This window comes from Carlito syrichta, unplaced genomic scaffold (genome assembly GCF_000164805.1).
Source record: "Carlito syrichta isolate Samal-C Ts95f unplaced genomic scaffold, Tarsius_syrichta-2.0.1 Scaffold309876, whole genome shotgun sequence".
NCBI lineage: Eukaryota > Metazoa > Chordata > Mammalia > Primates > Tarsiidae > Carlito > Carlito syrichta.
The window spans coordinates 354945-380921 of NW_007253972.1; the positions used below are offsets into that span (position 1 = coordinate 354945).

The 25977-nt window shown below is 38.3% G+C and overlaps 2 protein-coding genes across 2 annotated transcripts in view; one reads left to right on the plus strand and one right to left on the minus strand.

The window, feature by feature from the left end:
- Positions 1 to 167: 167 nt before the first annotated feature.
- BAG2 (BCL2 associated athanogene 2) lies at positions 168 to 11722 on the plus strand. Its single transcript, XM_008068120.2, has 4 exons — positions 168 to 351; positions 858 to 975; positions 9183 to 9292; positions 10580 to 11722. The coding sequence occupies exons 1-4, from the start codon at positions 168 to 170 to the stop codon at positions 10990 to 10992; spliced, it is 825 nt and encodes a 274-aa protein (XP_008066311.2). The 3' UTR covers positions 10993 to 11722.
- A 2200-nt stretch (positions 11723 to 13922) lies between these two features.
- The window catches only part of RAB23 (RAB23, member RAS oncogene family), a 34486-nt gene continuing 22431 nt past the window's right edge, over positions 13923 to 25977 (minus strand). Inside the window, exons 4-7 of the mRNA XM_021717593.1 lie at positions 23799 to 23955; positions 22094 to 22176; positions 20890 to 20982; positions 13923 to 17479 (exon numbers count right to left, since the gene is read on the minus strand). Of these exons, the coding sequence (XP_021573268.1) occupies positions 17340 to 17479; positions 20890 to 20982; positions 22094 to 22176; positions 23799 to 23955 (473 nt within the window). The 3' untranslated portion in view covers positions 13923 to 17339. The remainder of the gene's footprint in view (positions 17480 to 20889; positions 20983 to 22093; positions 22177 to 23798; positions 23956 to 25977) is intronic.

The window sequence follows — 25977 nt, forward strand, 5'->3', positions numbered from 1 at the left end:
TCACGGGCTGACTCCTTCTCGTTACGCATGGGGGGGGGCGGTGACGCCGGCCCCCGACGGGAAGGCAGTTTCCTTGCTCCGGGACACTTCAGGGCAAAAATGACAAAAGCCCACAACCACCCAGGAGTGTGCCTGAGAGCAAGGGGTGGAGAGGAGGGGCGGTGGGGATGAAGAGGTGGGCAGCCCCCACCTCCGAGCCCAGGTCCCAGCATCCACAGCCTGCACCCCCGAGGCCTCCTCACTTGAGGCCTCCTCACTTGGACGGCAGCACGAGGCGCTGCGGACACCTTGAAAGCGCGGGTCCCTGGCCTGGCAGCAGGAAAAGATGGTCACGGCTTGTCCCTTTCACCCGTGATGATGTTAAGTATGGCCGGGCGTGGTGGCTCGCGCCTGTGAATCCTAGCACTTTGGGAGGCGGAGGCGAGGATTGCCTGTGCCCTGGAGTTCGAGACCAGCCCGGGCAACGTGGTGAGACCTCGTCTCTACGATAAATGAAAATAAATAAAAGATTTTATTACGTAATCTACATAATAGTAGCAGGCTTGGGTAGAATCGCTAGATAACTGCATTCTTTTTTTTTTTGGTCTTTTGTTTTGTTTTTGAGTTAGGGTCTCACTCTTGACACCCAGGCAGGAGTGCAGTGACACCATCATGGCGCACGGCAGCCTTGACCTCCTGGGTTCAAGCAGTCCTGCTTCGGCCTCCCAAAGTGCTGGGAATATAGGTGTGAGCCACTGTGCCTTGCCTTAAATAACTTAATAAATTTTTGGAAAGACTTTGTTCCTCTAACAATGTTTGGTAGATGTTTCTGTACTTTCTGTGAATGTTTATGTCTCCAAAGTTTCTGTTATGTGCAGGTGTACGTAAAGGAAAATCTTACCAGGGCACCTACAATCCCCCGGACCTGTGCACAGGATTTTGTTCCATAGTTTGCAACAGGTTAGAAATGAGCAGAGAAGTATTTGAGTCAAAAGTGTAAGAAGCACTACGTGTGTGTGTCTTTATCTCCCTCCATAGACCAAAACATGGGGGAGGTCTGTTTGCCAAGAAAATAGTAATAACCACAGTATCTCTTAACAAATGAGGCGTTTATTATTATTACCATTGAAAAAGGAGCCAGATAGAGAGAAGTTCTCCCCCAGGATATTTTGCTGGCTGGCGCTGGAGAGAGGAACTGAAGTCCCATCCCGGGTTCTGGGTTCGGCACAGAATGACACTGGAGAGAGCAGGAACGCTTCTTCCTGGGTTTGCACGAAACCAGCAAACCTGAGCCACTCAACTCCAGAAAAAAGTGGAGCAAAAGTAGAGATTAGTGGCCTCAGCTACTTGTAGACCCTTCAGCAACATTTTTTTTTACGCAGCACCCTAACAAGTAACCCACACGTCTCTCCAGGTTCTAGAACTTTGAGGGCATGTTGGCCACCATTCCAGTCTCTCTCCCCAAGTCAAGGAGAAGGGGTTTTTTCTTAAAGGAATGAGGAGAATGCTGCCCCTCCTTCCCTCTAGCTGAGTCATTGTCCTCAAGCTTGAGTTAGTGCCTCGCATGTGCTAGGTACAAAAAGCACTCTCAAGTGCTCTTCTTTAAAAGAAAGCCTCTGGCTTGGAGTATTATTATATTTTTGTGTTTGATTAATGTAAAATGAATTCTGATTACTGTGCAAAAGTGATTAAATTACAGCTTGCTTAATTAACACTTGAGCTGAGGAAAAAAGTCAGATTAATATGTGTCTGCTCATTTCAAGGTCTTGTCTAGTTTAGACTTTTTTCTTCTTTTAAAAATTAATAATAGCTGAAAAACTAAGGAAGTGTTTTAGAAGGTAAGCAAAAATAGAGAAAAATGCTAATGTTGGATCCACTTAAAGTTATTTTGAAATCACATGGGCAGCATCACAGAGCTCTACTCTTAAAAACTAGAATCATATCTAGGAGATTGATTTTCAAGAGAAAACATGAAACTCATATGTAATTTGCTCTAGTAGTTTGATTTCATGTTAAGTAGACTAATACAGTAGCGTACTGGATGGAGTAAAACCTTAGTTTGTACTTAGAAGTGTGCATTTACTGTTCCCCAGTGACACTGGTTCTGTCAATTGTGGAAGAAACTTCTTCCCCACGATTCTAAAATCAGGATGATACTAAATGTTTTATGACCTGGACTATGAACTGGCATACACGATGTTTAAAATGTGTGGCAGCAGCTCTACAAAGTGTTGAAGAATTTCCTCGTCTCTAATACTTTTATCACTACACGAGCCTTTCTTCTTGGACTGCCTCTCATCTCCTTTATTGCTTCCTCCTAAGGAGGTGATTCCATTCTCTCCCAGGTTTTATGACCAATTCTTTTTTTGCTTTTTAATTTTTCTTTCTTCTTATTTTTTTTTTTAAATGAAACAAGATTTCGTGTTGCCCAGACTGGTTTCAAACTCCTGGTCTCAAGCACTCCTCCTGCCTTGGCCTCCCAAATTGTGGGATTACAGGTGTGAGTCACCATGCCTGCCTTTTGGGGGGGGGGAGAGACAAGGTCTGACTCTGTCTTCCAGGCTGGAGGGCAGTCACTTGATCATAGCTCTCACTGCAGCCTCAAATGCTGGAGATCAAGCAGTCCTCCTGTCTCAGCCTCCCAAGTAGCTGAGACTACATGCATGCATGACCACACCTGGCTTATGACCAATTCTAAGTGGAGTCTGAATTTCACATTCTTCGGTGGCTGAAAACACCTTGCTTATTGTTACTTTTTATCAGTAATCATAACTTATAAATAATACATGTTAATATTCATTTAATGAGCACTGACTATATGCTAGGTCATATGTCTTTCTGGAAGTTACTATTATCTCTGTTCTAAAGATGGGAAACTGAGGCTTAGAAGCTGAAATGACTTGCCCATGGTCACACAACTAGATAGTAGTGGACTCCAAATTTGAACACAGGGAAGCCTGACTCTACAGTCCCTGACACATTATGCCTGAACTTCCCTAAAATTAAATGTGTCATATTTCAAAATGTAGGAGTGATATATGGGCACATATATGATTTTACTGAAAGAGCTGAAAACTCAATTTAAATTGGCCTTTAATTCAGTAAATATTAAACACCCACTGTATGCCAGCTGTTGGGTGGCTCCTAGAGGGCTCAAGATGGTTATGACAGTGTTTGGGGGATGGGTTTTAGAGACTGATAGAAGGGAAAATGATAGGACTGGGAGACTGACTGTTTACACATTTCCCAAAACTGACCACACAGTGGCTCCTTCCCCCTTCCTGTCAGCCATTCTCTGTGGCTCAACTTGCAGCCAGGAAATGAAGGGTTGGGACGGGGTGGTATGGATCATTTGTCTGGCTTAAAAGTTTCTTGATAGGGTGTGCCAATGTTCCAGGAGTTACGAAATGAAATGACATCATAGTTAATATTGTACAACAGCCTGTAATTTAAGAGAGCACTTTTCATATACATAGTCATTTGAAACTTACAAAGCCCTTTGAGGCAGGAGGAGGGCACATATTATTTCTTCTAGAAATGTGGGAACTAAGGCCCAAAGGGATTAAGTGGCTTGCCTAAGGACGGGCTACTGATGAGTAGCTCTAACACGAGAATACCAGTTTCTATTTTTAGACCAAAGTATCTTGATAGTAAATGTGATTGAGGAAAACCCTTCAGAATCTTACATCGCCTAATGGGGTTTTTTTGTTGTTTTTTTTGAGTCGGGGTCTCACTCTGTCACCCAGGCTGGAGTGCTGGAGTGCTGTGGCATAATCACAACTCACTGCAGACACGACCTCCTGGGCTCAGGGGATCCTTCTGCCTCAGCCTGTCGAGTAACTGGAACTACAGATGTGTACCACCATGCCCGGCTGATTTTTTAATTTTTTTGTAGAGATGAGGTCTTGCTACGTTGCCCAGGCTAGTCTTGATCTCAGTCAGTCCTCTCACCCCAACCTCCCAAAGTTCTGGGATTACAGGTATTAGCCACCACACCTGGCCACATTGCCCGAAATATTAAGTGATCATTATAGCATTCTTTTGATACAGGACTGTGAAATAACAGACAGGACTATGAGTTTAAGAACCTGTTTTGGAAATTACTTCTTGAAAATACATGCATGATATGAGCATTTGCCATTTTCCCTCCTTTTCAAGAAAGCAAAATTTGTCGTTATTGGGCATTAAGTCTGCATGCATAATGGCAGGTGTACGATAGTTACTATAAAGCTAATGTGTGCCAGCACTGGTTCTAGGCACATTATACATGTGAACTCATGTCAACATAGTCTTTTAGTCGATGCTGTTGTTACTGCTGAGCTCTTTACCTGCTTTACTTCGTTCAGCCACAGCCTTATTATCCCTCGATCATAGCAGCAGCTGACCCCTTCACACAGCTATGGGGCAGTGCTGGCACGGTTTTCACTGCATACTCTACTAGGCGACATATTAATAGCAGCTGCAGTCTTGGTGGAATTATCATTGTAGTTCTCCTGAGTCTCCCCACAACATGTCCTTTTGATGCCCAGACTTCAGAGTCTGGAGTGCCTGAGACCCGGGCTAGCTGGAGGTGTGTGTGTTCCAGTTTTGTCATATGAGTATTCTGACTTTTTTTTGTGAAAGCCTACCTAGTTGTGATTTCAGGCAGAGTTTTCCAGGAGCGCAGCCCAGGCTAGCTTTGATGTGAGGATAAGTTCTTTCCCAATTTGGACATGTAGCTGTTTCCAGGATCTGTTAGTAAAAACAGAACTGCCCCTCCCCGCCAAGAGAAGTGTTGTCAGATGAGATATTAAGAAACATGAAGGATAAAATGAGATGGCCCAACATTTGTCTAACCAGTGTTCCAGAAGAAAATAACAGATTGGGAGACAAGGAATATTCAAAGATATAATGGCTAAGAATTTTCTAGAATTAATGGAAAAGTTGTAGACAAAAGATCGATAAAGATAGCAATAGCTGACAAAGTAGAGATCAGCCTTTTAAAAGAGGAAATTAAGAATATGATGTAGTACATACATTAAATAAGCCCATAATACCAAAGAAAATCTGGAATCTTTACATTCTGTAGAACGGCATTTTACCTTTGCTATGAAATGAAATGATGTACATAATGTACATAGAAAATTCTATAAATGATGGAATGTTTTTCAGTGCCCTGGCAGTTTCTATTAAATACTTTTAAAAGCCTTGTGAAAATAACAAAACCCCCCACAAAATGTACATTCCATCTTATTTGATCTCATTTAGTGACAAAATTTCTTCATATGACAGGATTATATTTTTTCTAGAATGTCTCCTTTTAATCCATTTTGTTAACAATTTCATGAACTTGCCATTGTAACATGTTGTAAATGAAACCTTCCTTTTTAGAATAGCATTCAGTTCTGTTTATCATCTTACAGTTGAAAGAAGTATTGAAAAATTCATCTCTTCTTTCAACATCTTCTCATTTACCAATCACATGATTCATCTGTGTCATTTATCTAAATATTGGAGTCATGGTTTGTATTCTTAGCATAAATATTTCATATCAGTGCTAACTCAATCTCTTTCATGTGTTCTGGGCCCTAGTTTATCCGCCCGAGAGTTTGTTACTGTGAAACGTTTAAGCAGATAGTGAATGCTGCTGGAAGAGGATCTGATAATGCATTACCTGTACTCCATAGAATATTGTACTTTATTGTATTCCCCAGTCAAAATTGTCATGGAAGATTCTTACCATCTCTTTGCTTTTACTGACTCTTATAAACACAAAGTTCAAAACATCTTCAGTATCTTGAAGAATAAAGCCACCCTGTGGTTTTACAGCCTATAAGTGCTATTTTGGGGTGTAACAGGTGGGTGACGGAAGGGGAAAAGGCAGATGCATGGTTGGGGTGGGGGTATCCTTTTATGGAATTGGCACATGCTAACATGTTGTTGAGGTTGTTCCCTCTTTGTGCACTTAAGGCAGCAGTCAGGATTAGATTTTTCATGATCTTGCATTTCTAAGACCATTCAAATGCTGGGGATAGGTCTGTCACTATTTCATTTTGCAAAAGTTGGCAACTTAGCTAGTATAATCTAAAACAAGAAAGTGCCCTGGAAATAGAGCACTTTAAATGCACAGGATTTTTTTTTTCTCTTGCTCTTACGATTCTACAGCCTAGTTTTTTAGTGACTGGGTGTGTTCATGTGCTTGTGAGTGCATGTGGATGTAGTTGGGGGGTGGGTAGTGCTTCTGTAACTTGATCAGGGTTTTATACCAAAAAACTATGCAGGCCTTCCATTAAATCTGGGAAAAGCCAAAGATGCCCCCATATCTCCATTGTTTAATACAGCACTGGAGGACCTTAGTCAATACTACAAAGTAAAAATATAAGTACAGGACTGGGAAAGAAGAGGTAACAACTTTCGAGTTTTGCAGATGATATGATCAACCAAGAAGAACCAACAGAATCAATGAATTAATGACCATTAAATAAGTGTAAACAGTTACACTTATTTATAAGTTATAAGTATTGCCAGTTACAAGTGAACCTACAAAAACAGCATTTCTCAAACCAGCAATAATCGACTAGAAAATAATTTAAAAATAATTAAAATTATTCACAATAGCAACAATATTCACAAAGTATCTGGGACACTCAAGAGTCCACAAAGACTACTATCAAGAATACTTCAGAATTCTAATAAACAACTGTGGTGGTGTAGGCTGGGCATGGTGACTCAGGCCTGTAATCCTAGCACTTTGGGAGGCTGAGGTGAGAGCATTGCCTGAGCCCATGAGTTCGAGACCAGGCAACTTGGTGAGACCTAATCTCTACAATCAAAAAATTAGCCAGGCATGGGGGCATGCTCCTGTAGTTCCAGCTACTTGGAAGGCTGAGGCGGAAGGATTGCCTGAGCCCAGAAGGTCGAGTCTGCAGTGGCCAGAGTGTGCCACTGCACTCCAGCCTGGGTGACAGAATGAGACTCCAGTTCAAAAAAAAACTGTGGTGGTATGATATAGATAACGGTTTTCACCCATGGTTCCTGGCTCATAACCTCCCTACTCATTGTTACAGTCTTTTGTTATAATGTTGGGGTGCTTTAGGCCTCAGGAAACAATCTCCCCCTCTGACCTCCTGTCTTTTGTTCACGTTCCCAAGGCAAACTCTAATCTGTTATGGGTCAGAAGATCCTCATTCCAGAGAGTCCTGCCCCATATCCTAGAGGAAGGAATGCTAAACAGAGACCAAGAATAAGTGTGGGCATGTTTATTGTTCAGTCACATTTCTACACAGTTGTCAATCATGCCCATGTAATGAAGTCTCCATAAAAACTCAAAAGGAAGATTCTAGGAGCTTCTGGATAGCTGAACACATTGCGGTTCCTGGAGGGTGGCACCCAGGGAGAGCATGAAGCTCTGCACTCCTTCCTTTATACTTCACCCTATGCATCTCTTCATCTGTGTTTCTTGGTAATATCCCATATAATAAACTAGTAAATGTAAGCAGGTATTTCTCTGAGCTCTGTGAACTGCTCCAGCAAATTAGTCAAACCCAAGGTGGGGTGTCTTGGGAACCCCAACTTGAAATCCAGTCTGTTAGAAGTTCTGGAGGCCCAGATTTGTGACTGGTTCCTGAGTGGCGGGAAGTCTTGTGGGACTGAGCCCTTGCCCTGTGGAATAGGATATGACGTCATCTCCAGGTAGATTGTGTCAGAATTGAATTTGAGGACACCCAGCTGGTATCTGCTGCTTGGCTTGTGGGGGAAAATAGTTTGAATTTTTCCTAAAACAAGAATATAGAAGATTTGAATAAATGAGACATATCATGCCCTTGAATGGAATGACTGTAAAGATATATTTCCCCCCAGTTTTTTTAGAAACTCAGTAAACTTACTATAAAGTTTATATGAAGAAATAAAGGTCCATAAATAGCTGAGTTACCTTTAAAGAAGATTGGAGGGCCTACTTTATCAATATGAAGGCATAGTACAAGACGTGTTATAAGAAAGTCAAATTATTAGGGGAAGATAGGTTATCTGAGAATGTGCGGAAAATGGCTCATTGTTTGGAGAAAAAATCCTTACCTAACTACGTACACGGGTGGATTCTAGGAAGATTAAAGACATAAACGTGGGAAAGTATACTATAAAGTTAACAGAAGAAAATATAGGAAAATATCTTATGACCTAGGAGTCAGGAAGACCCTAGGACAAAACTTCAGAAGCACAAAACATACGGCAAAACAAAAAAGATGTATTTGTCACATCAAAATAAGGGTATCTGTTCAGTAAAGGACATCCTGGACAAAGTTCACATATCATAGAATGAGAGGTGACTGCAATGACTGTAACCACAAAGAACTAATATCTTGAGTATGCACATCAACAAGAGAACAGTAACTCTGATTTAAACACAGAAAAAACAAAATAGAAGAAGTCTAAGAATATGCTAACAAGCATACAGAGATATCTAAAAAAATCATTAGTAGTAAAAAATGCAAGTTAAAATAGACGTATCAGTGTACACCTGTTAGACTAACAGCAAATAGGAAGTTAGAAAATGCTGAGTATTGGTAAGGATGTGGGGATATGAGACTCTTGTGTTTTGCTCTGGAAAGTGGACCGGTACAGCCTTTCTGGAGAATAGTTGTAGGACTAAGTCAAATTCAGGGTACACATATTCTATGTCTCAGTAATTCCATCCTGGTATATAGCCTAAGGAAATTCTCACCTAGATCCGATGGGGACTTGTCTTCATTGAAGCATTATTCATGGTAATGAGAAGTTAGTGGGCAACCTGAGTGTCCACCTCTGGAGAGTGGAGAGTTGGGAGTCAGGTGGGACACACATGGAATATTAGTCAACAACCAGAAACAACTTATTTGAGATACACCTAGGAACACTGAGGTTCTTAGTCCAATAATGAATGCTAAGTGAAAAAAAGAAACAGAATGAGATATACATTTCAAATAAACAGTACAGATTTCATAAGAATGAATGCAGATAAACACTAAATAGGATGACTGCCTTATGAGCAGGAGGAAAATGGGAGACAGGCAAGTGGACAAAAGAAGAATGGAAAATTGAAAGAACTTAAAAACAGGAATGAAGAATTTTTGAAAAGTGCTTCTGATAATCTTTAAACTTGAGGTGGACTGAATGAGAGATGAAGAAAATTAAGAAGAAAAACATCTTCCACATAAGTAACTGTTTGGTTTTCCCAATTTCTATAGGGTTGAAGCTTTGAGAGAAGCAGCAACTGCTGTTGAACAAGAGAAAGAAATCCTCCTGGAAATGATCCACAGTATCCAAAACAGCCAGGACATGAGGCAGATCAGTGACGGTGAGAGCCGTTTCCACCGAAGGGACTTGTCCTGTAGTCCCCTGTGAGGGCTTTACAAAAATGGGTTTTGTCTTGACTCTGGGATGCCTGCGTACACTAGGCTGCGGCATTTAAGGGAGCCACAGAGAACACCTGCAGCTGTCAGCTCCTTACAGCAGCCACTTATACTCAGAGATCATTCTTCCAGCGTGCTCCCTCCCCCCAGAGCATGGCTGGGAGTGATAGGAAAAGGCCTGCACACTCCAGGAGCAATAGGCCGTGTGTTTACCTCAGGTCACACTCCTAACTTCAGTTCTTTAGAAGTTACTCTGAAGGAGATTCAAAGGCAGAGGAGAAAGGTGAGAGAGTGGAAGCAGAGATGTAAAGACAGAAGATGAATTGAGGTGAAAAGACAGGAAAGGGAGAAAATAAAGGCAAATTATGGGACCAGTATAACCCACTTATGTGAAAACACGCTGCCCCTTTCCTATGAAGAGCACGCCTGCCCAGGAGGAATAGTTCACTGTGGTTTCCTTTCGTTGGCACTGGACTTACTATTTGCCTCTAGTGCTCCACAGGACAAGCTAGGGCCAAGTCCAGACCAGAACTGTTAACGCATCCATGGCGGATCATGATGTAGTCTGCCTCTTCGCTGTGCTGGCCAAAGATCAATGAATAAGGAAGGAAGTTCTGGCACAGGACAAGCAGAATATTACTGACTTTTTCATATAAATACTGAAATGTTGACAGAGATTCTCTTGCCATCATTGCCTCCTTTCGTTGGTCAAGACTTAGCCCACTGGCCTGCTTAAATCTGTCTGGAAGGGATGGTGTCAGTGCCTGTGTTACCGTCCACTATCTGCATTTGCTCAGCCCAAATATGGGGCAACATATTCTGACAAACACACATGTCTTTATGGAGAGCTCTAGGACGTCTGGCCTTCGTAGCTCTACCTAGCGCCAAACCCTAGTTATGCTCACCACTCACGTTCTATGTGAAGACTTGATCTCCATTCCAGGTACAAAGGCATGCCCAGACTTGTGCAGACATGCTAATTTGAGAAGGCATCTAGTATCCCATGGATAAAGATTCTCAGGGAAAGGTATTCTCAGCCTCTCTCTGTAATCTAACACATTGCATCAGTTAACCTTATTATATGCTATAGTTTTAGCTTTTATCTTTAAAAAATTTCATAGAGGTTCTTATAGAACAGAATAAATTTAGCTACAAATGAATGCTTTAGTGTTCTTAACATACATAAGTTTATATCTCATATTAATTGATATTTCAAAACTTTTTATGTTTAGGAGAAAGAGAAGAATTAAATCTGACTGCAAACCGTTTGATGGGACGAACTCTCACTGTTGAAGTTTCCGTAGAAACAATTAGAAACCCCCAGCAGCAAGAATCCCTAAAGCATGCCACGAGGATTATTGATGAGGTGGTTAATAAGTTTCTGGATGATTTGGAAAATGCCAAGAGTCATTTGATGTCACTCTACAGTGCATGTTCGTCTGAGGTGCCATCTGGACCAGTTGATCAGAAGTTTCAATCCATAGTAATTGGCTGTGCTCTTGAAGATCAGAAGAAAATTAAGAGAAGATTAGAGACTCTCCTTAGAAATATTGAAAACTCTGACAAGGCCATCAAGCTGTTAGAGCACTCTAAAGGAGCTGGTTCCAAAACTCTGCAACAAAATGCTGAAAATAGACTTAACTAGTCTTCAAACCTAATAACATTTACAAATACTGATATACAAATGATAAAATACTATTTTAAGTGATAACTAGTTCTTTATGTTAAGCATAACCACTTAATACTGAAAGTTGTTTCAGATGAAAATATTCCATCTAGTGTCATGTTGTTTTGTGAATTACAAAACTAGAAATATTTAAATTACCTATCTAGAAGTTTTTAGATTGAATTCTAAGATTTCTAGGATTTAGCACTATATATATATTTTACTTCTTTTGTGGATGAATATATACTATATGAGAAAAATAATTGCTCATCTAGGGACACAAGCATCACTGCCCTTTCCTGGGCTTCATCTGGTATGGAAATAATAATTTTGGAGCATGCAGTTGACTAGGATTTCTTTACCTGAGGTGACACACACATTAACTCCCACAGTGTTAACAAAGCACCATGCTTATAGTGATAAACAGGAATCACAAAACAGGAACCTTTCTCACTGTCTTCTCATTCAGCAATTTTTCATCTGTATCAAATTATTTTGAACTTATGGATTTATGTATCTCTTATGACTGTATTTTTATATATACATGAAAACAATATAAAATGTAAAAAAAAACCCCTATAACTTGCCATGTAAACAATTACCTATTCACTTCAACTTTTTTCAAATGCATAATTTCTCTAAAATTTCAATGTTGTAACTTTTTTTTAGTTAAATGCAGATATAAAGTCTGTTTAATTGTCAACTTAAACAGCTCTCTTGTGTAGTATATAACTTACTTAACCATTCCCCTCTTACTAGACACTTAGGCTGTTTCAAACTTGTAGCTATTTCTGCAACGTATTTGTGCACATAGGGCTTTTTCCTTTCTTTTCTTTTTCATTTTGTGTGAGTTCCCAGCAATGGATTTATCAGGTCAAAGGGTATATATATATTTTCATGGTCTGACACATATTTCTAAAATTTTTGTATAAAAATTATATCAATATATACTTCAGTAATTAAACTATTTCACTGGACTCTTTCCAGCATTGAGTATTAACACCTGAATTTAGTGTATTGAATATTCCTTTATCTGTGTGATAAATTAAGCAACCACAGAATACTTACTTGTTCAAAGTAACTAGTGATGATACACAAAAAAAACCTCAACAACTTCCCCAAGTACTATTTTGAAATGAATATATCAAATTCAATTTTTATTAGAATGTTCGTATTCACACTGAAAAGCAAAATCAAGATTCGGATTGATTTTATATATATATATATATATATATCTCAGTGCCAACAATATTGAGCTACATCTTCTGTACAAAAATGCCAATTTTGTCTCTATAAAAAGCAATTGCAATCTGAGGACATTCATGGTTACTTCCTTTGCCAGACCCAACTCTGCCTCATTTAAATCCTTCCCTTTCGTGGGAAACAATTCTGACCGTGTCAAAGCCTCTTGGTTTGCTAGCAGACTCTGCCAGATGAAGTTTTTTTGTGTGTGTCATTCTTTTCTTCACCAGCTTTTTGAAAATTAAGAAATGGACATCCACATTTTCCTCAGGTCCTCTAGTATTGTTGGCATGTGTAAATCCCTTCCACTCTGGGAAATACTCCCCCTGCCCCCATCCATTCACACCACACGGGTCCAGGACTTTTTCTGCCACAAATCATTATGGCTCTGCCTCCTTGACCTTTGTATTCTTTGCATTGTTTCCCTCCCGTTTTTTGCAGTGGAGTGTTATTGGAAGCCATTTCTTATCCCAGACTTGAAGAACTGATCCACATCTCCATGTGTGGGGTCCCTGATCTGCAGTGTTTCTTAACTCTCTGTACCTCCAGCTTGTGCCACATCCAAGGGGCAGGGATTTCAGTGTGTTGATTCTTAACATGTATCTTTATTTACAAGAATGGGAGTATAGTTTATTCCCAAATGATGAATATCCTGAGAGTCATATTTTTATCTTCATTTAAACTGTTCTCTTAGACAATGGAACTAGATTGTGAGGGCATGTGGAGAATGCTTTTCCCCATCCAAATTCTACACCATTCCTAGGGTGTAACATGCAGTTCTAGGGTAACCCTTCCGCCATGCCATCCCTTGCTAGCACTGCTTCCTGGTAGTGTTTCCTTCCCTGCTGGCTTTTCTCCTTGAAGCTTGCTTTCTGCCCTCCCCCTCAAGGAGAGGCTCCCTGGAGTGTAGATAGCTAGCAGGATCTGCAGGGGGGTTGACAGTAAACCCCTCACAGTGCAAAATCTTTCCCAGCTAAAAGTAGGGCAAATATAGAATTGACTCTTGTGATATTTTAATTTGGGGACTCCTGATATTTAAAAATCCCTAAAGATTTCAGGGGAGGGGGCTAACAGTGATTACTACGGACGGGTGGTGACTTCTGTGGTGCTTCCCTCCCAGTGCAGTGTTGCCTCCTCCAGGGGGCACCATTCACACTGTGTCCTCCCTTTCACGTAATGAAACTAGTCAGGAGAGGCACTAGGCACAGGATGCACGAGTGGAACTCAGTCTAGACTCAAGAGTGCTTGGAATGGAGACTAATGCTTCAACGTTTTAAAATGTTGAAAGGACTCAACAACTGGAAGCAGCACAGTAAGGATATGGCAAATTAAAAACATGCAATGATTTTAACAAGGAAGTATCAATGTATTTTTGTCCCTTTTAAATGACCGATTGTGATAAATGCTGAGACATCTGAAGATACATGACTTATTACTTCCATTATTCATATACGTGATAATGCTGTTTATAAAGGCTGGATTTTAGTTATTCAAACACAAATGAAAGTGAAAGAGCTGAGAATATTGGAAAGGAAAAGGCAATAAAGACACGAGTGAGCTTAGCCATTCGCTCCTATACAACAAGCAAGAAAAAAGAAAATGGGCCTTCTACTTAGGGACGTGATCACATTCTTATATTTTAAATCATGAGCTAAGAGTAAACAGCCTGAACCGGGTCATGAAGTCTTTTAATTATCTACCTCAAACCACTATTTATACACATCATACACAGCACACATCATTCTAGCTTTGAAATACATTTATTTGTGATTATTGGAATTCATCTTTCATGAAATTGTCATCAAGTAGTGTATTTTTAATTAAACTCGAGAGCATAACTGCAACCCAACAGCAATACATACAAGTGGTTTTCCATTCAGACTTACAAAAACATTATTAGTAACAAAAATATAGAAGGGGTTCAGTTTTCCTTTTAATCCAAAGTTTTTATGCTTAAAAGGCCATTTACCAACATCCTACTGTAGATATTTCAAGAGAGAAGAGAAGGAGCACTACCTACTAAAGAGTGAGAGCCTAATCATCCAGTTACCCAGGAGTTTGGCGATTGGATATTTCCGAGTCTATTAGCAATTAAATTTATTTGTATGATAGATTTCCATGTTAAAGATGAAAACCTAAAGCATGACATAGTTAAAAGTGAATAAATCTACCTGGTCATTAGGTAGGTGTCATGTGGTTCACCTCATCAGTTCATTTTGTTTTTCAGAAAAACAGACACTGATGATACATTAATGGGGACATGTCAGCCGGCTACCAGTAACTATTTCAAGAGTTTTGAAAAAGATGCTAACAATTAACAATATCTTACATTAAAAGAGTACAACACTTTAAGTTGGGACATTAGGTCCTAAGGCCACTCCTTATTCTAAGATCTTAAGAAAGTGTCCCGTCCCTGAAGTCACAGGTACAATGGAGCATGTCACTTAGAATTCTTTCTAAGTACTGCACTGCTGTTTCTCAAACAACCATCTAAAACTTCACAATGAAGAAAGTCGTTCATTTTTTTGGTAGTGTTAGCTTGGCTTTATTTTGAAAAAGTACATGTGTGCTATCAACTTTGGGCAGATAAAAAGGAAACCGTTTAACTGGTTTTATTTAACTATATTGCCTTCTATGGGCTATTCTGTATACTGTTTAATTCATAGGCAGAGACTGAAAAGGAAAGAGGAACCTGAGAAATCTGGAAATATGGCAATTATTCCACAGCTGTATATCTATATGCAAAAATTAACCATAATGTAAAAAAGCAGATTAGAGCACAAATGTACCATAACCTGGGATCTTGAACGACTTCTTTCGTATACATGGTTTCATGAGATATTAATAACAAATTTATTTAAAAGAAGGGTCTCAAAGGAAAAAAAAATGTCAATTTTGAAGCTTTAGAAATGCAGAAATTATCATTTGTTATTGACTTTCAGGCCTGCATAATTATTTTAAATTAATTAATATGGTTAAGTTTAAAATGACTAATATGGTTAGGTTTAAATACAGCAGTGCAAATAAAAAATTCAGATGTGTAACAGTTCTCTCTTCAGTTCTTATTTTTAAAAAGGACAAAAAATTCTATTACAAATATTAGGAGAACTTCAGCCATCATCAGAGATTACATTTTTTAATAGAAAATAACATGCTTTTACCAACACACATTTAATTAACATGAAATAGAACTACAACACATCTAACAAATGAGGACCTTAAGACTATTCACTGCAAAAGATGTTTTGTGCAAAAATTAAAGAGACTGTATTTAAAGAGAGTAGAAAAATGAATCACTAGCATGTATCCACTTTCAGGACCTGAGTTGTGCCCCCAATACCTATCCCACTGCCAGCAATGGGACTGGTGACCACTGGTGACATGAAAATAAATGTTTTACATTACTTTGAAACAAATAATGCCAAATCATTTCAAGATTATGAAAAGTAAATATTTACTCTTGACCACTTAACAAGGGCACATCTCAGGAAATTCTATTATGGTCTCAGCATTAACTTGGGCAGGAGGGTGAGGGTGGTACAGATGGAAGACTTGAAAAACATAAAATAAAACATGGAAGAGGAATACATAAAACATTATCTAGTACAAGTGATCAAAAAATAACTTCATGACACATTTCCCACAAAAAAAGCTATTTTTACGTATTCTGAAATCCTGAAAACGGGTTATATTGAAAGGGGTACTTGCAGGTTAAAAACAAATCCACTGACGAATGATAACCAATTTCAACAGAGTTCATGCAGTTATCTTAGTGGAAAAGCTGCTGTCCCAGGTCACAACATCTATGCTCTGATACATGAAATCATTTCTTAAAAGGAATTATTTTGTATGTGGTGCTGACAGAGTTCTTGAGAAAGTGCTATATAAACGGAAGGTTATAGAAATTTGTAAGCAATAATCTTAAAATACCATACAAAAATGTGTAACAAAGGGATGCTTTAGAGCTGCAGGGCATTATAAAATCTGTAATTTGGATTAAGACTAATAATCATTTGTGCATTTTAAAAAATGACTAGCAATATCAGTTCAAAGTTGGGTCCTCAGCAGCAAAGGTGCTAGATGCACCACCCTCCACAGGACCTCCTGAGTGACTGCAGATGGGCTGTGGGTCTTTGAGGGGTAGGCTGACCTATGACAGCAGGAGCTCGCCATGTCCACGGGTAGCTGTGCCTAAGAGACCCTGTCACAAGTCTCACCTGGGAATTGTTCTAGAATTAAAATGTTTATACTCCTGTTTTATCTACCCTGTCAGAGAGGAAAACTGCTTACTGCTTTTAAAAGATATTATAAACAATATAAATTCAGATAGTAAAGCACTATAAAAATTAGGTTGATATTTTTGGCACAAAGCACTTTTAAATCCAAGCTTGTTTTGCAAAATATATGTCTGGAATTTCTCAATTGAAAATAAAAGCATATACACAATGTGTAAATGGTTTACAAATGAGTTAATTAGAATCTACATTTTCTTAAACACTACACATATCTTCAGTTTACTCCAGTACCAGATATCTGCATGTGCACCTCAACATTCTACATTATACAGATATTGCACAAGTACCATTGCCAAAATACACACTAATGCAGTCTGGCAAGATTTAGAGTTTACCTTTCAGTATTATTTTTTGTAAGCATTTAGATTCGATACCATTTTCCAGAAACCTAGATGACCATTTTCAAAAAAAAAAGAATGCTTGCTATTTCCCCTTAATTCGTAGTATTAAAATCTGTACAATATATTTAGGCATTTCAATTGTTTTCCAGCATTTAAAATTCAGCAAAACCTGTTTTTGACATTACTTACAGCATTCCTTTCAAAAATAGAAGCTTTGTCTAATGTAAAAAAATAAAATAAAATGAGTCCACAGGGCAGTAATTTTTCCACCAGAGGTCTCAGTCTACATTCTGAAAAGCACTGCAGAGCAATATTTTAAGTCTGTCAACGTTCAGAGAGTCATTAGGTTCAAAGTCTGCTAAAAAACTTGTAACATACCATGATAGCTGGATGGGTTTCTTTCTGAATTGCACAATATAATTCAGGTTTTTTTCCTGCCTAAAACACTTTAGAGTATGCTACAGCTGCTAAAAGGATTTCTGTTTTTCTTGGTCCTTTGTTTGTTGGGTCTAAGATTGATGACATCTCCACCATTAAGAGTATTCGAATTCTGACCAGAGTGACTTCCACCAGATGTATTAAAGACACCTGTACAAATGGAGGGAAGACAGAGAATGGCACTGATACACCTCAGAGTTATCTACTGCATCCAGCTTGTCAGTAAAATCAGTAATACTTTCAAGTATTGACAATTTTTGTATTGTAGTAAAATACAACAAAATTTACCATCTTAGCCATTTTTAAGTGTACAGTTCAGTAGTATCAAATACATTTGCAATATTGTGCAACAGTCACCACCATTCATCTCCATAATTCTTTTCGTCTATTAAACCGGAACTCTATATTCATTAAACAATAACTCTCGGCCGGGCTCAGTGGCTCAGCCTGTAATCCCAGTACTTTGGGAGGCTGAGGCGAGTGGATTGCCTGAGCCTGCGAGTTCGAGACCCACCCGGGCAACTTGGCAAGACCCCCGTCTGTACAATAAATAAAAAAATCAGCCGGATGTGGTAGCGCACGCCTGTAGTTCCGGCTACTTGGAAGGCTAAGGCAGAAGGATCACCAGAGCCCAGCAGGTTGAGGCTGCGGTGGCCGGGATTGTGCCACTGCACTCCAGTCTGGGTGACACAGTGAGCCTCCAACTCAAAAAACAAAAACAATAACTCTCCATTCCCCCTTCCCTCAGGCCTTAACAACTACCATTCTACTTTCTGTCTCTATGATTTTCACTACTCTACCTCAAATAAATGGAATCCTATGGTATCTTTTTGCAACTGGCTTATCTCACTTACTATAATGTCTGCAAGGTTCATCCATGTTGTAACATATTGCAGAACTAACTTCCTTTTTAAGGATGAATAAAATTCCATTGTATGTATAAAGCATGTGTTGCTTATTCATTCATATATCAATAGATATGTCGTTTCATTTCATTTATTTTTAATAGCTAATCCATGTCATACAGAGTTCAAAAGCTACAAAAGAGGCCACAGTAGTCTCCTTTTCATCTCAATCCCTCCCATGCCAGTTTTCCTTCCCTAAGGTGTAGGCATGTTAATCAGTCTTCCTATGTATCCTTCCAAAAATATTTTATGCATAAATAGGCAAAAATGCATGTATATTCTTTTTTCCTCCTTGTTCTACCCAAATTGTAGCATACTCTATACACTGTTCTGCACCTTTTCCCAATCTGCTTTGATATTTGCAATCAGTAAATATGATAATTTTAATAACTTCACTTACTAACTTCAGATCATGTAACTTCCTCAAGAATACCTAACTTTTAATTAACAACAGTATTTGTGAGTTTTTTTTTAAGATGGGGTCTTACTCTGTTGCCTAGGCTGAAGTACAGTAGCACAATCATAGTCTTGAACTCGTAGGGTCAAGCAATCCTCTTGCCTCAGCCTCCCAAGTAACCAGGACTATAGGTGTACACCACCCCACCTGGCTAATTCTTATTTTTTTTTAAAGTTAGTTCTTGCTATATTGCCCAGGTTGGTCTTGAACTCCTAGCCTCAAGTGATCCTCAGTCTTCCAAATAGCTGGGATTACAGCCACTGTGCCCAGCTATTTGTGAGATTTTATGTTAATAAAAACATTGCATACGTAAAAAGCTAGAAGTAATATATAGGTTCATCCGACTCAGGCTAAAATAACAAAAAAGTGGTTTACAGATAAAGTGATGAGTAGCTAAAAGCGGTGAACTATTTAAACTTTTAACTATTATAGTTTCCATTTTGAACTGTGCTGTTGACTAAATATAATCTCAGACTTATGATGATTTTGTATCAGGGATCAATTTCCAAAGATACTCTCAGGGATACAAAGGCAACTGCATACAAACTCTTGCCCACAAAGAGCTTGCAATCTAATAAGCAAGACAAGACAGGAAACAAGTAATGCTACAAAACACCGTAAAGTGTCTTAAAAGAGGCACAAGATCCTATAAATGGTTCAAAGGAAGGACTGCATTTGATTCATAAGAAAGGAAAAAAGACACAAAGAAGATATAAGTGCATACCTCGGGATGCCCTGGATTTAGATCTCTGGTCTTCTAGAGCACAGGTTGGAAACTCTGGACCACAGACCAGTACCGGCCCGTGGCCTGTTAGGAACTGGGCTACAGAGCAAGAGGCGAGCAGCAGGTAAGCAAGCAAAGCTTCATCTGTATTTATGGCCACTCCCCATAGCTCACATTACTGCCTGAGCTCTGTCTTCTGTTGGATCAGTGGCAGCACTAGATTCTAATAGGAGCACAAATAGGAACCGTGTATGCGAGGGATCCAGGTTGCACACACCTCTTACGAGAATCTAATGCCTGATGAGCTGAGGTGGTGATACTAGCTAGCACTGGGTAGTGGCTGCAAATCCAACTTAACATTAGCAGTGAAGTTTGACTGCAATCCCCCACCTCTGTCTGTGAAAAAATTGTCTTCCATGAAACTGGTCCCTGATGCCAAAAAGGTTGGGGACCACTGCTCTAGAACACAGTGACTATGGCTTCAGCCACATATACAATTGAGAGAGCTTTCTGGAAGGTCTCTGACAGAAGATGGGAAAGAGGTCATTCTCAGTAGAAGAAACAAAATGACCAAAAGTGAAGAAGTAAGAAGGCACAGGGCATGGTCAGGAAAGATCAAGACTTCTGAGGGAACCAGTGAATGTGGCACATTTAGATATAATATGCAGGAGGCTACACAAAAGGAAGGATGGACAAAACTGTCCTTAAATGTTGGAATGAAGAGAACTGCATTTACTTTGCTCCACAATGAAAATTTATTAAAGAGCTTCAATCAGCAGATTGGAAAAGGACAAGAGTAAGAACAGGAAGAACAGGAATAAGCATCCTACGTTGTTTCACAAAGCATGTACAGTGTCTGATGGCAGAAACTTGGCAATAAAAATGGAGAAGTAAGAAAAAGAAGCCAGGACCCAGGAAAAATCTAAGTTAAAACCAGTCCAGAAAATGACATGTTTCTGTATATGTAATGATGGAAATTTAGGGATGGAATACAGACGTGAAGACGTTAAGGAGGTCTACACAAAAGGTTTCAAACCAACAAACTTGGCTCTAAGTTTCCTGGAAGTCAAAGCAGAAATTGCAGCATGGTCAGTCAGTTACTGTGAAAGAGAATACAATGTACTTGTTCTTCAGGGAAAGCTAAAGTTTTGTTAGCACTTAACATAGTTCAGAAGAACAAGTGTTATATAGCTCCTTTATGTAAATGACAGACTCTTATAAAAGTCTATATCTCCACTGTCTTTAATCTATTAAATGGATTTAGAAAATTCAATGGTTAAAAAAATAACTTTAAGTCAGTGTAACTTTCAACAAGAGACCTAATACTCACAAATTTAATATCACTGATCTAACACGTTTTAATCACATTTTTTAAATGAGCATATTATATAGGTATTTTTAAATAACTATAATAATAATAAATGGAAAATGAACTTACCACGTAAACACAGGCTAAAATTTCCTGAGTACTTACCAATTTTGTTACTACTTGAATGCTTTAGTTCTGGATCCTCAGCTATTTGTTGTTTGAGTTTTTGAAGATATTTTTCAGCCAAATACTTAAAAACTAGAATAAAAAAATACCCCCAACCAGGTCAATATAATTTATGTGTATAAATCTGTTATTTCAGATATAATAATCACTTATTATAATATTTAGTTACTAAATAAATTTTAAATTCGAATTAGAAGCATACAATATATTTATAAATTCAACTTTTAAAAATTATTTGCGTAATATCTTAACTACAATGATGATACTATTAAAGGTATTATTTTACTAGTAAAGAAATGGAATAAAACTTGTAGTCATTGACTCTTCTATTTAATTATTTGAATAGTGATTAATATTCAGCAACACTAAGATGACATCTTGAAAAAGATGTCTACTTTTTTAGAAAAGGTGAAGAAAAGTATCCAGAAGAGGCACTGGAGCAGCAATCTAGTTGCAATCTAGTAAGTGGCAATTCTGGAATGAGAAGAATATGGTCATCTTTCTCTAATCTTACTTTTTTCACCTGGGAAATGCCCTTACACAAATTAAGGTCACTGTAACTACTTAATGGAATATCTACTACTGTGGTGTTCTAAAACAGTTCAGTAATTTTAAAAAGGTATGCATAAAAAACTCATGCATATACAGCTTAGCTTTTTAAAAGTAACAATAATAAAAACCCAAAGCCCTACCAGGGTAACAAGTATTCAAGGACATTAGTATATAATTAAGGACTTCAATTCAAATAAACAAAATGCCTTCAAATTTTACTTAATGTTAGGTGATTAAAAAAAAATTTTGTTCTCAGCCAGACTCAGTGGCTTAGCCTGTAATCCCGTGCCTTTGGGAGACTGAGGTGAGTGGATTGCCTGAGCCCAAGGGTTCAAGACCCACTGGGGCAGCGAGACCTCATCTCTACAATAAATCAAAAAATCAGCCGGGCGTGGTAGCACATGCCTGTAATTCCGGCTACTTGGAAAGCTGAGGCAGAAGGATCACCGGAGCCCAGCAGGTAGAGGCTGCGGTGGCCAGGAGCGGCCACTGCACTCCAGTCTGGATGACAGAGTGAGACTCCAACTCAAAAAAAAAAAAAAAAAAATTTGTTCTCATTATAATTCCAAACAACACAACAGGAAAAAAAAAAGTCTTATTGCAATACTTTTATTTTTTTAAGGCAATTTACCTTCATTCACATTTAGATCTTCTTTCACTGATGTTCTGTAGAATCTTAACTTTAACCTTTTGGCCAGCACCTCAGCTTCCTCACTGCACATCAGTGAAAACAAATGCTTATATAAGTACCTTCTGATAGATTGTTTTTAAGTCACTCAATTACATTTACTGAATACAGTTTGGCAGGGCAAGGTGGGAAGGCAGATCAGATCTTTCAGAAAATTTTCACTTCTCTTTTTTAAAGAAGCTTGATACTCATTAAATAAAACCAGTTGAAAGGTAGGTTTTCACTTAGTGCCTGAACAGATTTTTAGTCTTCACTACTCTTGGGAGATAAACACCAACCATTACACTGTATCTGTACAGTGTAAGGAGTATAAGAAGACTTTTCTATAAAGTCACTAATCTCTAATCCTAAAATGACTAAATACCACTTTTTTAATATAATATTTTAACTTTCTCTCATCTTTTTAATGAACATTTGGATTTAATCACACTCTGAAAATTTTATAGTACATTACTTATTTTATTCTTATTGGCCATGAAACAACTTTGCTGCCAAAAGCCAGTCAGCATATTAATGACCATGTCTACAAGCATGGACTTCTAATTTTAATTTGTTTAGGACTCCTGATTGTGAACTCCTGATAGTTTTATTAGGACTGTACTAAACATGCTTCAATGGCTCCCAGCGATCCCGTCCTCATCTTCATACCCATGTGCAGTCTCCTCTCACATTGTATTCAAGGTAGCTCTGGGTGTCCAATAATATACAACACAAGTGATAATATGTGACTTCTAAGACTGGGTCATAAGAGACACTGTGGCTTCTGCCTTGCTCCCTCTTAAATTATCTTATTTGGGGGAAGCAGCTGCCATGTTGTGATGACACTCAAGCAGCACTGAGGAGAGGCCCACATGGCAAGGAATGAAGGCCTACTGTCAAGTGAGTCAGCCATCTTGAAGTTGGATGATCCCACCTCAGTCAAGCCTTTGTATGACAACAGGCCTAGCCAGCATCTTGACTGCACCCTCATGAAAAACCACCCAGCCAATCCCCCCAGATTCCTGACCCATAGAACTGTGATATACTACATGTTCGCTGTTTTAAGCCCCTAAATTTTGGCCTAATTTGTTACAACAGATAACAATATAAGAACACATTTAAAAATGAGGTAAATATCAAGCAAAGATTTTCAAAGCTAGCAAAAATATTAATTATGCAACGAGTGAATATTTATAGACAGATTACCTAGATGCTAAACTCTGTCCACAAATTTAAGCATAATAGTTCTGAATATACAAAACAATATGACTCTTATCCCTTTATTTAAATTCATCACCATAGGATAGCTACTTATTCTAGATATTAAATAATTATGGGATGCTGTTTTTAACATTCTTACTATATCTAGGTTTAACTTAACATGGAGAATTGGATTTGTGGTACAGGGACCTGAGATTAGAATTCTAAAAGAACCTTCAAAATGTATTCCTTTCATTTTCTCTATTTGAATCAGAGTGAATTTTTAAAAACTCAAAGCAAACACAGAATAGCTCACAGAAACTATGATTAAACCTTTACATAATTAAAACCTTCAAAATTTAAGGAAATTTATTATCTTCCTTAACCTTTATAAATCTGTCCAAAAATTAAAATATGTTTTAACTTTACAGAATTGTTGTCCCTCTTCTCCAAAAAGTAGACATCTTACTTCTTTATACAAGAATCATCCAAGAGGTCAATCTTGTTTTGCACAAGCACGGTTGGTATGTCTCCAACTTCAGCTACAACCTTCTCTCTCCAACTGGAAATTGCTTCAAAAGATTCCCTATCTGTCGTAGAAAATACAAGCACACAAGCCTGGGCCCCTGTAAGTCACAAAATAAAAATGTTATTAGTAGTTACTATTAGTAAACAATCCCATGCAGGATGGGAGCAACTTTTATCCATTCAAGATAACTTGTATCTTGAATGTTGAATTTATCTTTGTAACACTCTCATTACTTTTTTAACATTTAAACTCTATTTTCTAACTCAACCAATTATTATCAAGAACAACGATTCCCATATGTGTTCAAGAGTCAAAGGAGCCTCAAACCACATCCATTCCTTTTGGAACACCACAAAATAGTGATTTATTTAATTCCGTTATAAGAGCTAGAGAGAACAGTAAACTAAGAATGAATGATGGGCTGTTGTCACAGTCTTCTTATTAATATTTGTCATTTACTTCTTAATTTCTCCTAGTCTCAAGCAGTCCTCCCATCTCGGCTTCCCAAAGTACTGGGATTACAGGCATGAACCTTTGCAGCCAATTTCTTAATTTCTTTCAGCATAGATTTAAGAATAATTTATGAGAAAAAATAATAATTTGTTCATTCTATTCACTTTTTAAAAAATTTTGGCTGGGCATGATTACAGGTGTACACCTGTAATCTCAGCACTTTGGAAGGCCAAGGGCAGGAGGATCTCTTGAGGCCAGGAGTTCAAGACCAGCCTGGGCAACATAGCAAGACTCCCATCTCTACAAAAATTTTTATAAAATTAGCCAGGCATGGTGGTGTGTGCCTGTAGTCCCAGCTACTCAAGAAGCTGAGACAGGTGGTTACTTGAGTCCAGGAATTATAGATAGATAGATAGATAGATAGATAGACAGACAGACAGACAGACAGACAGATAGATAGATATAGATATATAGACATATAGATATAGAGTGTATATATATAGATGTAGAGACATATTTATATATGGAGTGGGGGGAAAGCTTAGTTTTTGCCCCATTTAACTGCATAATTCCCATATTATACCCACTGACAATATTTTAATCATTAACTGTCACTTTAGGTTGATAATATGGAAGACTAAAAATAAGCAGCAACTTCTTAGAAAAAGCAGTTTTACAAATTATTAACTGTTGGTTCAGGTAGCATGGTGATAAAAGCAAGTGTGTAGGTAACAAGAGAAAATCATCCCAGGGGTCAAGAGAATTTCCTTAAATCAAGGCATGTTTTCTTACCATACTTCCTTTCTTACAAATATACCCTCAGGTGGGAGAATTTTCTACTAAGACTGAGGACATGCTTGGGCTAGCTGAGATACTCTAGAGCCAAAAACAGTCTATATGTCACTAGAGGGAATACTGTAGAAGGCAAAAGATCACAGAAGGAAAGCAAACAGGAGTTTTGTAGGAGCAGAAGGTTCATCAGGCAAAACTGTTCCTATCCTAAAAACAGGTTTTAAACCAAATAATAATTATACAAACTTCAGAGAGAAATATGCACCTTAAGACCTTCTCAGAATTTAAGGGGAAATAAAACCGAAGAGATCACATTAGTATACTGTTAAATACACTTGTATTTACGTGAACTCTAAAGTTTACCTAAACTACTAATAACAAAACAATCATACTTTAACTAAGAAACTGTTCTTTAACACAAAACTCAATTTGTTAGCTTTAGGACTAGAACTTTATGTCTAGCTAGCTGCCATTTAATGAAATACATAATGAAAAACTAAGCAGATATGAGCAGTAAGAATGATTAAGAAAAGCTCAATGTTATGTAAAAAAAAAATCAAAGACTAAAATATAAAAGAAAAAGTATGTCCATAGCAATCCCAAAATTATTTAGCAGGAGACAGAATGGGAAGGGACCAAAGAAATGCGGGAATGTGCCAAAGTGCTTCTCTGAAGGCAAGGAGAATGGAATATGGACACCCTATTAGCTTATGTAATCAAAGGGGGGTAGATAAAGAGTATGGCAGATACCTGTGGCCTGAGCAGCTGTAGAGGGCAGTTCCTGTGCCTCAGGCCCAAGCTGCAGGTGAGTCTCTGCTTTTCTGCCTGGGGCTTTTCTAATGCATTTCCAAAGGGAAACTGATGCCTCTGGGGG

Coding starts and splice junctions, on each gene's coding strand:
- BAG2 (XM_008068120.2), top strand. CDS start 168: ATGAAGAGGTGGGCAGCCCCCACCTCCGAGCCCAGGTCCCAGCATCCA. Junction 976..9,182: donor GAAGTATTTGAGTCAAAAGT/GTAAGAAGCACT, acceptor CAATTTCTATAG/GGTTGAAGCTTTGAGAGAAG. Junction 9,293..10,579: donor CATGAGGCAGATCAGTGACG/GTGAGAGCCGTT, acceptor TTTTATGTTTAG/GAGAAAGAGAAGAATTAAAT.